General features: G+C 40.1%; 1 protein-coding gene across 2 annotated transcripts in view; it reads right to left on the bottom strand.

Moving 5' to 3' along the window:
• rims4 (regulating synaptic membrane exocytosis 4) overlaps positions 1-14,343 on the bottom strand; it is a 38,366-nt gene extending 24,023 nt beyond the window's left edge. Inside the window, exon 1 of one of the 2 annotated variants that reach the window (XM_008408289.3) lies at positions 13,156-14,343. In XM_008408289.3, coding sequence (XP_008406511.1) covers positions 13,156-13,252 — 97 coding nt within the window. In that variant the 5' untranslated portion in view covers positions 13,253-14,343. The remainder of the gene's footprint in view (positions 1-13,155) is intronic. The other variant, XM_008408288.3, reaches the window with a different exon arrangement.

Below are 14,343 nucleotides of genomic sequence, written 5' to 3'. Positions count from 1 at the left end.
GAGAGGAAGACAGAGAGAGATCGAACAGAGGGATGACAGCGTCGATAAGCACAATAATAAGAGAACGATGACACGTTTCTGCTCTTCTGAACATTAAGTGCTCTGTCACTGGGGCAATTTAACAAACTGATTAACTGATCTTTATTTTCCATCTGAGCCAAAATTCATCTTCCCTGAGAGAACGAGCCTCTGCTGCAGGCAGGCAGGCTGCTGTTTAGCTGAAACTCTTCTTAAGTTGGTGGCTTTAAACAACGTAGTGAAGGACGAAAATTACCGTATTTTCCGCACTATAAGGCGCACCTTCAATGAAAGGCCTATTTTAAAACTTTACTATTAAAACTTTTCTCATATATACGGACACTCTACTATTACACATCCACATTTATAAAGAATTGGTCCCCAGTACTTTATATAGTAGTCTGCCCCAGTCATTGTTTCACTCACGGTGTTGGTGTTGCCATATTGTGCCCAACTGCTTTCTGGGTAACAGACCAACCGACACGCTGTCGCCGCGGTCTCTGTCTCTCTTACCCCCCCCTGGCTTTAAATCTATTATAAAACTTTATTAACAAACCAGCGTTCTGACAACAATCCCAGCATGCACCGCACGCTTCTTCTTCTACGGGGTAAAAATGAAGTCGGCGGCTGCTTACCATAGTTGCTAGGCCTGTTGTGGATCAATATTGGTCCATATATAAGGCGCACCGGGTTATAAGGTGCACTGTTGGCTTTTGAGGGAATTGAAGGTTTTTAGGTGCGCCTTATAGTACGGAAAATACGGTAACTCAAATGTGTCTTTTGAGGTGAATATCAAATGAATTCAGCACTGTATATTTTCCTCAGGAAAGTTTCTAAATGTTCCTGAAGCAAATGAAGGTGAAATGGAGAACAGGATGTGAAAGTCTATGAGATTTCATTTATTTGGAGTCACCATAAAATAACATAAAATATGTTAAGCTCATATTTTCTCCTGCTATACAAGAAGAAAACCTGATATTATGTCAACAGAACCTGGAGAGATAAAACGTGAATAAGTCAGCATGCTCCAGTGTTTTATGACTTTCTAAACTAAAATTAGATTGTTTTACTGATTAAAACATTTTAACAGGTGAAATGAATTTAACATCTGATCAGATGTAAACACACCTGATCTCATTGTTGTGCACCTGATTGCACAACAATATGCAGCCAGGAGCTACAAAAGGACATTTTAAGAGATTTTAAAAAACTCCACATTCTGACAATCTTTAAAATACGATGTGCACAAAAATAATGGATGTTTTCAGGTGGAACATCTGAAAATATTCACATATCCTGTCAGTGACATCACTGAACTGATTTGCAAAACTTCAGAAAAAACAAATATCAATTTATTGTAATGGTAACTTTTTCTTTATTTGAACCCATAATCAGGCAACGTGCTGATAAAAAAAACATCTTCTAATGCTTTAAATAAATGCATTTAAAAACAAAAAGCCAACTGTCTGGATTTATGAGAGAAAACAAGTACAGGATGCTTTGTGAGCGGATATAAGAGAAAAACAGGAACCTTATAGTGAGGAGCCAATGGAAAAAGTAAAACTTATTTGGTTGTTGAATTGCAGATGTTTCAAAGTTGCATTGTTTCTTTTTCCAAACAGAATATAATTTGCATCCAGTGGTTATCCTCCGATGAGGTGACAAGAAAAAGCTGCATGATTTACACAAAACCTTAGATTTTCTCCACATTTTCCAGAGAAGATAAATGATCTGAAACACAAGTTATCTGAAGGAAGCTGAATCGGCTTTGCTGTTGGTCACATTAAACCGAAGAGTTTTAAACAACCAGCTGTGCAGAAAATGGAGGAATCCCTCAAGTCAGTATCAGATTTAGTGTTTGTATCTTTAAGCTACACAATGACAGCAAATTTTATGCCTCTGACTGCTTTCCAAGCGCTCATAAGCTCTGAGGAACAGACACACGTTGCTGAATAACCACAGGCTCCATTTAGCGGTAAAATACAGCTGGAGGAGGAAAGAGTTTCTTTTACAGCTCAGCCATCAGCTTTACGCCTCCCTACTTCAGAGAAACGGAGCTCCGCCACAGCGGCTAATGCACTTTGTTTCTGCAAACAGAAAATGATATCAGTATGTTCTGGTAAAACTGAAATATTCTCATGTCTGAACACATGGGAGGTGAAGCCGTATCAGATTCAATTAGCTTCGTTAATAAGGCTTCATGACCCACAGATAATATTTAGTTACTTCCAGACAGAATCTGACGAACAGCGTCTGAAAAAGAGGATTGTTCTTTAAAATCTAATGAGTCCTTAGCATCTGAACCTCATGAATCCAGGATCTTATCGAAGCAAACAGCGTTTTTATGATGAGTCCAGTTCAGACGGGAACCAACAGAACCTGAAATGTTCTGAGCCATTTTACCAGCAGCCGGTCCGGACCGTCTCTGGGGATTTAACTCGTCTGTATTCGTTATGCAGGTTGAGTTAACTGATTGCAATCAAGCCTGGAAGATTTTTGTTTTCTCCCAGAAGAGGCGTTACATCAGGGGGGGTCCAAAGTGCGGCCCGGGGGCCGTTTGTGGTCCGTGGACTGAGTCGGTGCGGCCCCCAACAGCAGGTTGAGAATGATGAGTTGACTTTTTATTTTAATATTAGCGTGAAATTATTACCAACGTAATTTCCTCATAATGGAAAAAAATGTTTGTCTTTCTATGACCAAGAGTTTATAATAATAGAGTCATATTTATTAAGAGATTTTTACTGACTTTGAGATAACTTAACTTTTCTACAATAAAAAAAACAAAAACATCTATTTTATTTGCTTGATTTTAGTTTTCTTTATTTTTGCTAAGCTGTGAGTTTTGGACGTCCCTGTATTATATGATAAATTTATGATCAATTAAGGTAAATTTAAAAAAACATTGTTACTTTTCCAGGAATCTTCAGCTCAGATGTGCTTAAAAGTGCGTAAATGAAATAATACAAACACCTTCCAAATTAAGCTATTCCACTAAAGTAACACAGTGGGCTGCACAGTGGCGCAGTTGGTAGAGCTGTTGCCTTGCAGCAAGAAGGTTCTGGGTTCGATTCCCGGCCCCGGTCTTTCTGCATGTAGTCTCCATGTTCTCCCTGTGCATGGTGGGTTTTCTCCAGGTACTCCAGTTTCCTCCCACAGTCCAAAAACATGACTGTCAGGTTAATTGGCCTCTCCAAATTGTCCCTAGGTGTGAGTGTGTGTGTGCATGGTTGTGTGTCCTGTGTGTCTCTGTGTTGCCCTGTGACAGACTGGTGACCTGTCCAGGTGACCCCACCTCTCGCCTGGTACGTTAGCTGGAGAGGAACCAGCTTGTAAAGATTGTACAATCTTTACAAGCGTGGACATTCACGCTTGGACTGAATGTCCAAGCGTGAATGTCCACGCTTGGACACTGTGGACATTGTGAATGTCCACAATGTCCATATCAATGATTTGCATAAATTTACCCAAAGCTGAAACATTGAAAGTTTCCTCTTCCACATTTTAATGCCACATTGTTCATATAGTTTCAACTAAGTGAGGCGACGGTTAACCTGAAGTCGGATTCATGAAAATGTCATTAGTCTGAATGAAGATCCATTGTTTTTTATTGTTCCATATCATTGAAGTAATTTAATGTTATTGATTAATTCAGCAGGTCAAACCCTGAAGACTGAAAGATATAACAGATAAAAGAGCAAAGATCATCAGCAGTCCAATCAGAAAACGGAGACGATGTTCATCAGTGAGTTTACAGAAGAAAGAAGGAGAGAAGATACAGGTGAGAAGACGGAAAACAGACAAACTCCAGGAACAACGGCTCAAATAATCTAGATTTACTCTTGACTAATATTTCTGTTTCACCTCTAAAGGACAAACCAGAGCAGCGCTGTGTGTGCTGAAGCAGAAACAGAGGATTTCAGCTGCCAGCAGAGACATGTGGATGTGGATTCACGTTTTCTTCCTGTCACGGCCACACAAAGCCCGGCTCTCCACCAGCTGTGCACTTTCTAATTGCACTTTTAAAGAGGAATCTCACGGATCCTTTTGTTTGGTTTTGTCCCCCGTTAGTTAAGCTTGTGTCAGTTTCACTTCTGCTTTATGTTTTATGCTGCTGCTTCCTGCTCTGTATTCAGTCGTTCATGTCTGTAATCATATCTGCATAAAACATCCACCATCAGGATGCAAACAGGTCAGAAGGTTAAAATCCCTTTGGACAAATTCTGCTTTTTGATTCTGATGCATAGTGTTTGGTATCGTATTAAAGGGAACACGCTTGGTTTTTATTTAAACCAGTTTCGAGTCTCTCTGACCAGCACAGAGGTCACTGGAGCTCGTTAAATCAAAAATAACTCACGTTTCTCCAAACCTTTGACTAAACCGGGTTTGTTTCTTTGAGCTTATTCGTATCCAGAAACATGAGGGACAGTTAATGTCTTCGTTAATAGAGGAGCCATGTTGAGATGACTTCCTGAAGGCGGAGATTCAGAAAGACCAGGAGCTTCTTAAAGAGACAGACGCCCAATTTCAAGGTGTTGCATCAGAAAATTTATTTTGAGTCAAATATATCACATCTTTATAACATGGTAACTTAATTATGGTATAAAATGTACATACTGTGCCTGCAATATACATAATACTTCCCCTTAAATAAATGTCAGGTAGGTTTAGCACATAATGCTCAATGTTTTATGATTAGCCATTAAGAATATTTCATGTTAAATAACCCATATCTCATGTTTCTGTGGCTGTAAGCAGTGAATCTGCCCCCCGGCTCTCTGTGGTGTATATTTTAACGTCTCAGTGGAAAGTGGAGTCGCTGATGTGCACTGCTGCGTTTGGAGTTCATGGTGGGAAACAAGCACAGCTGCTGTTCCTGGATTAAACTACAACACGGGGAAAAATGCCCTCCTGGCTGCCGTACATGCTCAGTGTAACACCTGCAGCTCCTCTTTACCCCCTTTTCCTCCTCCTCCTCCTCCTCTTCCTCCTTCTCCCTATAGAGTAGACCTCCTTTCCAAGCAGTCCAGTTTTTTAATCCTGACTTTTCTGGGTCGTCTCCTCAGCTCAGAAGAACTCTGGAGACTTATCTGTTTTCTCCCAGTCTGACATCTTTTTCCTCACTACGCTGCAACATCATCGGCTTCGTATGAATTTCTGTCTCATTATCTGCTCCTGTGCAACATTAACCACATTCATCAGTGGGTAGCAGGCTTCCAGCTGTTCTTTATTCTTATTTTAATGCTTCGCTCGCTGCATCTGACTGGCCTCTGTTTGGGTTTAGGGTGGAAAATAAAGTTAAGACATAAATAAAATATAAAATAATCAAAATTTTCAAGACACAGAAAGTGACAGAAGAGGGAATCAATTCACAGAAAATGAAGTAAATCAGCAGCAACTCTTTGAGTCATATTACATAAGAGGGGTGTTAAAACACATGATGAATAACTTTCCATGGAAAATATTTTTCTTTCAGATATTTACATTTTCATCGGAATAGTTTCTGTTTTGCAGGAAAAGTAGCAAACACAGTCATTCTACATTAGACTGTAAACTCAGCTTAATGACACACTGAAAGTGTCAGAAACTCTTTTCGGTTAAATAATTATTGTTGAAATTCTTCCTGTGAATTTCTGAAACTAAGAAATGACTTTTTCTAACTGTGTTTGAGAAACATTTAGATAACATTTTGTCCAAACAGCTTCCAGAAATCCATCAATAAAATAAATATCACACAGAAAAACATGAGCTTATCCAGATATAATTTGTTTCAAGCATAATGGAATATATGTTTTATAAAAAAACACCTTGAAGTTTCCTTCTTAGTTATTTAGTGTTTGAAAATAAAATATCTAAGTGTAGCTAAAACACAGATTAAGATTAAGTTCCTAACCGAGATGAAACGTTGATTCCTGGATTTTGATGTTAAAACCAGACAAACTGCATTAGAGCCATTTAATTTAGTTTCAGTTTTTAGCTTAATGAGACAATGAAAGAAAACTGAAGTTACATTATTTAGTTTTTTATCTTCATTATGTTGCCCTTAAAGCCGAGATTTGCAGAACTTGAACAAACATCTACAATTGTCCAGAAATAATTCAATGAATATTTTATATCTGCAGCATGAATTTGTGGTCCCACATCTGAACTGTTTGGTTTGGATTCATTTCATAACAGTCGATTCTGTGTGAATTTCATAAATTCTCACTGAATTATTTCTGCTTAACGCTGATATTTTCATCACATTCATACCCCAAACGCCAAACTGTGAGTATTCAGCTATAAGGACGTGATTCTGCTTCATCTTTATTTTTGAATATTGAAGTTTAGTGTTTAGAATAATTTATTTTCATTGGTTCACACCTGGGCTGCACAGTGGCGCAGTTGGTAGAGCTGTTGCCTTGCAGAAAGAAGGTTCTGGGTTCGATTCCCAGCCTGGGGTCTTTCTGCATGGAGTTTGCATGTTCTCCCTGTGCATGCGTGGGTTTTCTCCGGGTACTCCGGTTTCCTCCCACAGTCCAAAAACATGACTGTCAGGTTAATTGGCCTCTCCAAATTGCCCCTAGGTGTGAGTGTGTGTGCATGGTTGTGTGTCTCTGTGTTGCCCTGCGACAGACTGGCGACCTGTCCAGGGTGACCCCGCCTCTCGCCCGAAACGTTGGCTGGAGATGGGCACCAGCAACCCTCCCGACCCCACTGAGGGAAAAAGGGTGCAAGAAAATGGATGGATGGATGGTTCACACCTACAACAATCAGAAATGCTATAAAAGATGAAGGTCTAGTTGAGCTACATTCAGCCATTACTTTACAAACCTTCCTGCAAAGTGAATTATGTTTTCCCAGAATTGTGAAATAAAACCAGCTTGATTAGCAGCCAAACAGGAAGAAACCCATCCGAAAAGCAGAGCTTGGATTTTCCTCTCCTGGAGGAGGAAACAGAATGAAAGGCCGGTTTCACTGAGCTGAACTGAAACACTTCTCTCCTTTTTCTCCCCGTTTCCATGCACAGACACACAGCTGACTGCATCAAGTGTACATTCAACAAAAAAGTGTGAAAACTGACAATGAGAAGCAAAACATGAGCAAGAGACCAAATAAAGCTCCGATTGTGAGAAACCTATTAGATTCCTGGGAACCGTTTTACGTTTGTCCCTCAGATGAACAGGTGCTGAATGCTGATCAGGGCGACGGAACGGGGGATCGATGGCTGCCTGAGTGAACATTACATTTGTCATGTCTTACATTTACGACTGAAGGCAGGTGATTCATCTCCACAGTCAGTCTGTCACGTAGAAATCAAACACCTGAGGTGCTACATAACACATACAGCAGCAGCAGCGTGTGACAGCGATCATCAGTGAGATTACAGAGACATGAGCATTAATGTTTATTCCATTTATTCTTATATCACGTCTTGAAGTCATCATTTAGAAGTTATTTTTGACCAATAAAGGAAAGTTGAACTAAAAATAGTTGCCTGCATAGTGTGTGACTTCTGCACATTTTCACTTTTTAAGAGCCGACTCTAATTTATTATCGTCTGTAGCCTCATATTTTAGCGTAATGTGGCAAAATATGAAGTTCAGTGATTTATGAAATTATGCTCCAGTTTTATGTATTTGATCTGTTACATAAACAGGGTTCTCACTTTGTGTAGTATTTTAATTAACTGTTATTTAGTAAACAGAATAATTATTTATTATGTTATGAAATATCTTCAAACTGCAACCAGGTGTCGCTTTGTGTCAGTCATATTTAAGTTTTTTTGTTTTGTTTTTTTTTGTGACACTCTCTTCCTGAGAAGACGGACAGACTCTGGAGCTGACTGCCATGTTTGTCCCCCCTGCTGTTTTCTCAGAATGGTACGATCCAAAATTCTCCCTTGTGATTGGCCAATTAAAACTACCAATCAAAACAAGGTTCTGCTGTGTGCAGGGTGGAGCCACTGAGAGTGAGAGCTGAGCAGCTAAAGAAAAAGTGACAAAGACTCTTGATCATAGGGCTGCACAGTGGCGCAGTTGGTAGAGCTGTTGCCTTGCAGCAAGAAGGTTCTGGGTTTGATTCCCGGCCCCGGTCTTTCTGCATGGAGTCTCCATGTTCTCCCTCTGCATGCGTGGGTTTTCTCCGGGTACTCAGGTTTCCTCCCACAGTCCAAAAACATGACTGTCAGGTTAATTGGCCTCTCCAAATTGCCCCTAGGTGTGTGTGTGCATGGTTGTGTGTCTCTGTGTTGCCCTGCGACAGACTGGCGACCTGTCCAGGTGACCTCCTCTCGCCCGGAACGTTAGCTGGAGAGGAACCAGCAACTCCTAACCCACTGAGGGACAAGGGTGAAAGAAAATGGATGGACTCTTGATTGTGACCTATCAACCGTCTTACAATCAGGTGGTTGTAAACTCCTCCCTCCACCTCTGAGCTTAAAGCTGTAATGAACTCCACCTTCAGCACATCACCACAACAATACCGTTCCAACATGTCGTTCAGAACCATTCTCAGGAATGTTGGACTGAGAACAGCTCATAAGAGAGACTCACACTTGCAGGTGTTTACTAATCGCTGCTGCCGCTAGTCTGCAGGATCTGTGAGGCTGCAGCTCAGAGGAGGATCAAAGGTCAAGGCATCCCTGAATGGTTGCCACAGGAGATTCAAGGATTCTTTAAACATGAATCAGAGCAACACTCCTGGTATGACATTATAACCTGACATAAAGCTCAAAAAAGACAATTTTACATAAAACCCTCATTTAAGTCCAAGTGTAGCTTTATATCTGTGTGTCTGAGACTGCAGTGTAAATGATGTCTGTCACAATAAATCAATTAATGATATATCAAAACGAGCTCAATCATTTTTAGTTTCTCTCTTCTTACTAAAAACTGGATAATAAAAGTTTTCAGTCTGTCTTGGTATCTTTAAAGGATTATTCACTTCACAGCTCATTTTATTTGTTGTTTCTGTTTTGTTTATTTATTTTGGATATTTAAAATGTCTTCCAGTTGCAGTGTTAAATGTTTATTGCTCTTTGAGAATGTGTTCTTGCATTATTACCTTTATATTGATCAAAAAAATGGTCTCAAAAACAACAATATTATCGCAATAACTTCTGTGACATTTTATGGTTCATCAGAATGTGTTATTGTGACAGGCCTAAGTTGAACTAAGTTAAATTAATCTACCACAGAGTCGAACTCTAACACAGTGGATCGTTTAGAAATCTCACCGTATGAATAAATGTGGGTTTCAAAGTGCCCAAACCAGCAGCTGATCATTTATTTATAGTTAAAGTTTCGTGCTAAGATGTAGCCACAACCTGGCCGCGCTCCCTTCGGAGGTGCTTGATCTCATTTCATGTCTGAAGCATTAAAACCAACTCTCAACTCATCTCAACTTTATGAATACTGCAGCAGACGGGCGCTAACGCAGGCGTGAACGGGACCAGGGAGAGCAATGGGAGTGGAGAGAAAACAAGTGGTAAAGCAATTAAAAGGCCATTTGTGAAGGAAGGACAGAATTAACCTGCAAACCGGGTTTTCAAACCATGGAGGGCAAATGACTCGGAGAGAATGAGAGTCTGACAGAGAGACGCGGAGACAGAGAGGCGGAGAGCGAGAATTAACCTGCAATCAGGCCTCTATTTAGCTGCAGTCAGCCACAATCAGCAACCATATTAGCATTTAATTAGTCTGAGAGCCACAAACCACGGCCTGCCGCTTCGCTCTGATTACCTCATACACTTCTGTCAAATCTGTGTGTAGCTGCTGAGCATCATCTGAGCACATAAAGTCCCATTTTCACAATCTGTGTCCAGGCATGATAGCAAAACCTGCGAGAAGCAAAACTCCACAAACAAAACGCTCAGCATTGCTTTTATTTTAATCAATGAAAATAAACATTATTTGGTAACGACCTTTTTTTTTACCTTTTTTTTCTTACACCTTCTGAGTTATTAGTTTTAAAATACACTTATAAACATTTCTTGGGCTTCGGTACGTTACCGGTATCAAGGTATAAAAGTTTTTAAAGGTTGTAAAAAGTTGTAGTTTCAAAGTTGCTATGAATTTTATTTATTTCATGAAGTGGACGTTGTGAATTAATCAGTCATTAATATTAACGTAAATATGCCAGATTTATCCAGAGAGGCCAATTTTCATCTGATGGAAGGGATTAAAAAATTATTTAACATCTATAACAACATGATTTACGACAGAATTTTAAAAAATAGCTAATAGTAGAGTAGTTTACAGTAAATATTTATGTTAAAAATAAAACAGAGTCAAATCTGTAAGAAAAAAACATGTAAAAACATTAATTCGGTTTGGTTTGACTTTATTGAACGTAGTGTAATAAAAGAATAAAAAAATTTTATATACAAACAAAATAAATTTAAAACAAAGGCATCAACAAATAAAAACAGTAGTAAAGAGTATTTATATGTTCTGAGGGTAGAAATATGAACTTATTTGTTATAAACAACCATCTTACATTTGCAGCTTCGTCCAATAAATTACTATTCATGTTAAGCAGTCGGTTACTATTAGTTTAATCTTAAAAGTACAATATGATTTAATTGTTCTGATTTCTAAGCACATTGAGAAATTACCAGATTCTGCCAAATAATTAATTTGATCAAAATCAAGAGTGCAGAAAATGGCCTCAAAGAAATTAAAATATCTTTATAGATTTAGTGTTCATACAGACAAAAAAATCTGAATTGATCTTCATATTTTATTTGTTACAAGTTATTTCCAGTCACCTTTTTGCCTGCCATTGTTTATAAGTCCATCTCTGCCAGACAAAGCAGGATGAGGAGCGATTTCCCCTCTGGCTGCATGGACTCCTGCGCCGAGGTTCTGCAGAATCAGAACCAGAAGATGAGACTGAGAGGATCAGTGAGTTTGTCAACTGCACTGATTTTACCAATGACTCCAGGTAATATCTGCAGTTTAAATGTTCCTCTCTGATCGATATTAATCCAGTTTACCATTTTACCTGCTTATTATCTGTGGTTGGAATGATTTAAAGTATCAAACTAAGAACCAGCAGGAGCTCAGGAAACAGAGTGAGCTCTGGAAACATGAAGGAGGAAAGTCAATGAAAACGAGAAACGAACTGATGTGAAGGAGACGAGGAGTCTGTGGAAGAATGAAAGAAAAGGTTTGCATGGCAGTAATGAGATTTACTATAATCTGGGTTGGAGGCAGAGAAGACGATGTTCTGATTTTGGGAGTGACCACAATGGAAATAACTTAATCAAAGAATCTAGTGGAGCTGTTTCGAGACAACATTACAGAGTCTTGGCTTAGATGTGCAAAGGAGAGGCATGTTGGATAAGTGATGGTGGATGCATGGCTGCCAGGCAGGAGCAAAAGAGACCAGGGAGGTTTATGGATGTGGTGAAGTACGATAAGCAGAGGGTTGGTGGCGCCGTGTGTCTGGTCTGCTGGTGAAGAAAACGTGATTAAAACAACGACTAAGGTTAAAATGTTTTAAATGTGTGTTTGTGCTGAAGGCCACTTTAAAGTAGAAACCACCCAAAAACATTAGACGGCTTGTGGTTGCAGCACTGGGAGAGAGATTAACATGGCAGCCATAATAAATATCATGACATTCTGCACACGCAACGCATCAGCTGCTCAGCTGCAGCGCTGACCGCCTGCCGAAACGCTGCTGAAGCAAAAAGCAGCGCTTACACAGGCATGAGAGACGCTGCAGGGTAAGGTTACAATATTTATACCTCTAATCCTAAAGACTTCCAGAGCGTGTAGCTTCTTTCTACCATAACGCAAAACTATGAAGCCTATGCAAATGATGTGAAGATCATTTGTAAAGAATAAAAAAATCAGTTTTTGCTGAGTTTTCACCTCACATTCACATGCAAACAGACAAAGTATTGACTCAGGGAATCAGAGTGAAAAAGCACACCACACTCTTCAGTTATTCATTTGTGGAAAAAATGAAACCATGAGTCATTTTCCTTCCACTTTCTAAATTATGCACAACTTTCTGAGCCTATCACATAAAATCCCAATAAAATAAAGAAAGTTGTTGTTGTTGTAGCAAAATGTGTTCAAACGGTGTCAGTCGTTCTGCGAGCCACTGTGCTTTTCTGTACCATTATTATGACCTCTCATTGGTTATAATAATGATATTTCACCATTTTATTTCAACATGTTCCAGTGTTGAATAATGTGCATCAGACTGCATCGAAAAGATTATCTACTCCTGCCGTTTTCCAGACCAGATTAGTGTGACGGCAAACCAGGAGTAATAAAATTCAGCAATAATACCAGTCCAGATCAAAAAGCATTACATCATCATACACCCACAGGCTCCTCCTCTTCCTCTAAACTTACCCAAAATGTCTCGATTTTAACAGAATGTATGTCACTGAAGTAGAATCACCTGATTGTAAAAATGAATGTCTGTTTTTAAAAAATGGAGGTAAATGTTCAACTAAGAGGCAAGTCATGAAAACGGATCATTGGTTTAGGTGAAAACTAATTCAATCACCTGAGTTTATTTTTGTTTTATACTGTGAAATCCAAAACATTTCATCGTCTTTACCTGCAGCCGGAGGCACAAAAACTGATGTTTTACTGAGGATAAATGATAGATTCAGGTATAATCCTTTCATTAGTTAGATTAGATTTTAGCTCCACTTCTAAACCTGTAAACCAAAGTCCTTTAAAAAGGCTGATCCAATATTGGAATTAAAATCTAATTTAAAAACATCTGAACTCTGAAAACAGTCCGGTCAACAATAAGCTGAATGGATGGAGAAATCTTACAACAAATGCGATTGCTTCTGGGATAAATCGTCCCAGAAGTTATTTCGATAACCGATAATATTGCTTTGACATCATTTTCAAGTAATATAATAGTAAAGGCACAATAATGCAAGAGCAGATACTAAAAGACCAAACAGAAAGGCATTTTAAACAAAAACAACAAATAAGACAAATTTAAAAATGGCTAGTTGAAACCAAAACACCAAACTGAAGATTTTATCATCCAGCTTTTGGAAAAAAAAGAGTAACAATAACTCGTGCAAATGGAAATTATTGAGTTCATTTCAAATCAATAATTGATTAGTTGATGAATTGCTCATTGCAACAGGCCTGTTGTGTGTTCATGCCCACTTACCGCCATCGTCCTCATCGAAGGAGTTCATGCAGGGGAAGTAGATGGCGAGGGCCTCAAAGGACGCCGAGAGGCTGATGCGGCTCTGCGATCTCTCCATGTATAGGCCCGCCGTCGGGCCCGGGTCGGCCGGCTTGGCCAAGCGCGGCTGGGCATTCTTCACGCGGAGTACGGCTCGCGGCGTCTTGGACGGCTGTCAGCTGCCCCCACGGCAGATCCACTTCACCCCGAAAAGAAGAGTCGGAACAACAACAACGCCAACACCGACTTAAATCGGTGCAGATTTAGCTGCAGCAAAAGTTACGGAGGAGGAAAGGCTTGAATGCTTTGAAAGAAGCTCCACAGGTGCTAAACATCCTAGAAAAAAGAAAGTAGAGTAGCAAGGTACGAATGCCTTCTTTCTTCGTGTTCATGCAGTTTTTGTTGGAGAAGAACATCTGCCAGTCATTGCGAGTCTCCCTTGGTTTCGTTCTTCAGTAGATACTTGCAACCATCCTGCTCTTTTACCCTCTGTGGTCTTCAGAAGTCATTTCCTGCTGGATTTACTGGCGACACTTGGTGGCTCTTACCTGCATCTTTGCACCAATTAGACTTGATGTTGCTCTTCTCAATTCACAGCTTACCTCTGAACCAACATCCTCCATCTATTTTGCACATCCAAATGACTTGTGATCTTTGGTTTCTGCAGAAGGATGAACGACGGGGTGGTAAAGGTGATGTTCACGCCCTGCATGAACCGTCTTGCTTTCCCAGATGAATCAGAGACCTCTCTTCTCGTCGCCTGGCAGTGCTGGTTCCTCCTGCTATGGGCAGAGTCAGTGCTTTTCTTTCATTCAGAGAAACTGTCTTCCCGAATCCGCAGACGCCAGCTTCGTCTCAGATCATGTGGGCCACCATCAGTTTCAGCAACAGTTGCACCTAAAGAGCAATCTGTTGCTCCGGTCTGCCTTTGGAACTGTTTCACGTTGGATGTATCTGTTGATGTTGGAAATGTTCAGAAGCTCGTTTGTTTCCAGGCTTCTCCGTTGCTCCTGTGTGGCTCCGTTGCCGTGCCGATGCTCCTCTGTCTGCTCCAAAGGCAGGGAAGGACAGAGAGAACGGTGGAAGAGAAAGAGAGGAAGAGGCTGCGCTACGGAACGGCGAGACTCTGAGCGGACTCATTCACTGGTGAGCGGCAGAGACAGAGAGGGA

The sequence above is a fragment of the Poecilia reticulata genome, chromosome 5, assembly GCF_904066995.2.
Source record: "Poecilia reticulata chromosome 5, P_reticulata-male-v2, whole genome shotgun sequence".
In the NCBI taxonomy this organism is placed as follows: Eukaryota; Metazoa; Chordata; class Actinopteri; order Cyprinodontiformes; family Poeciliidae; genus Poecilia; species Poecilia reticulata.
Note: the sequence above shows the minus strand (reverse complement) of the source record. Positions and strands in the feature narration are given on the sequence as shown.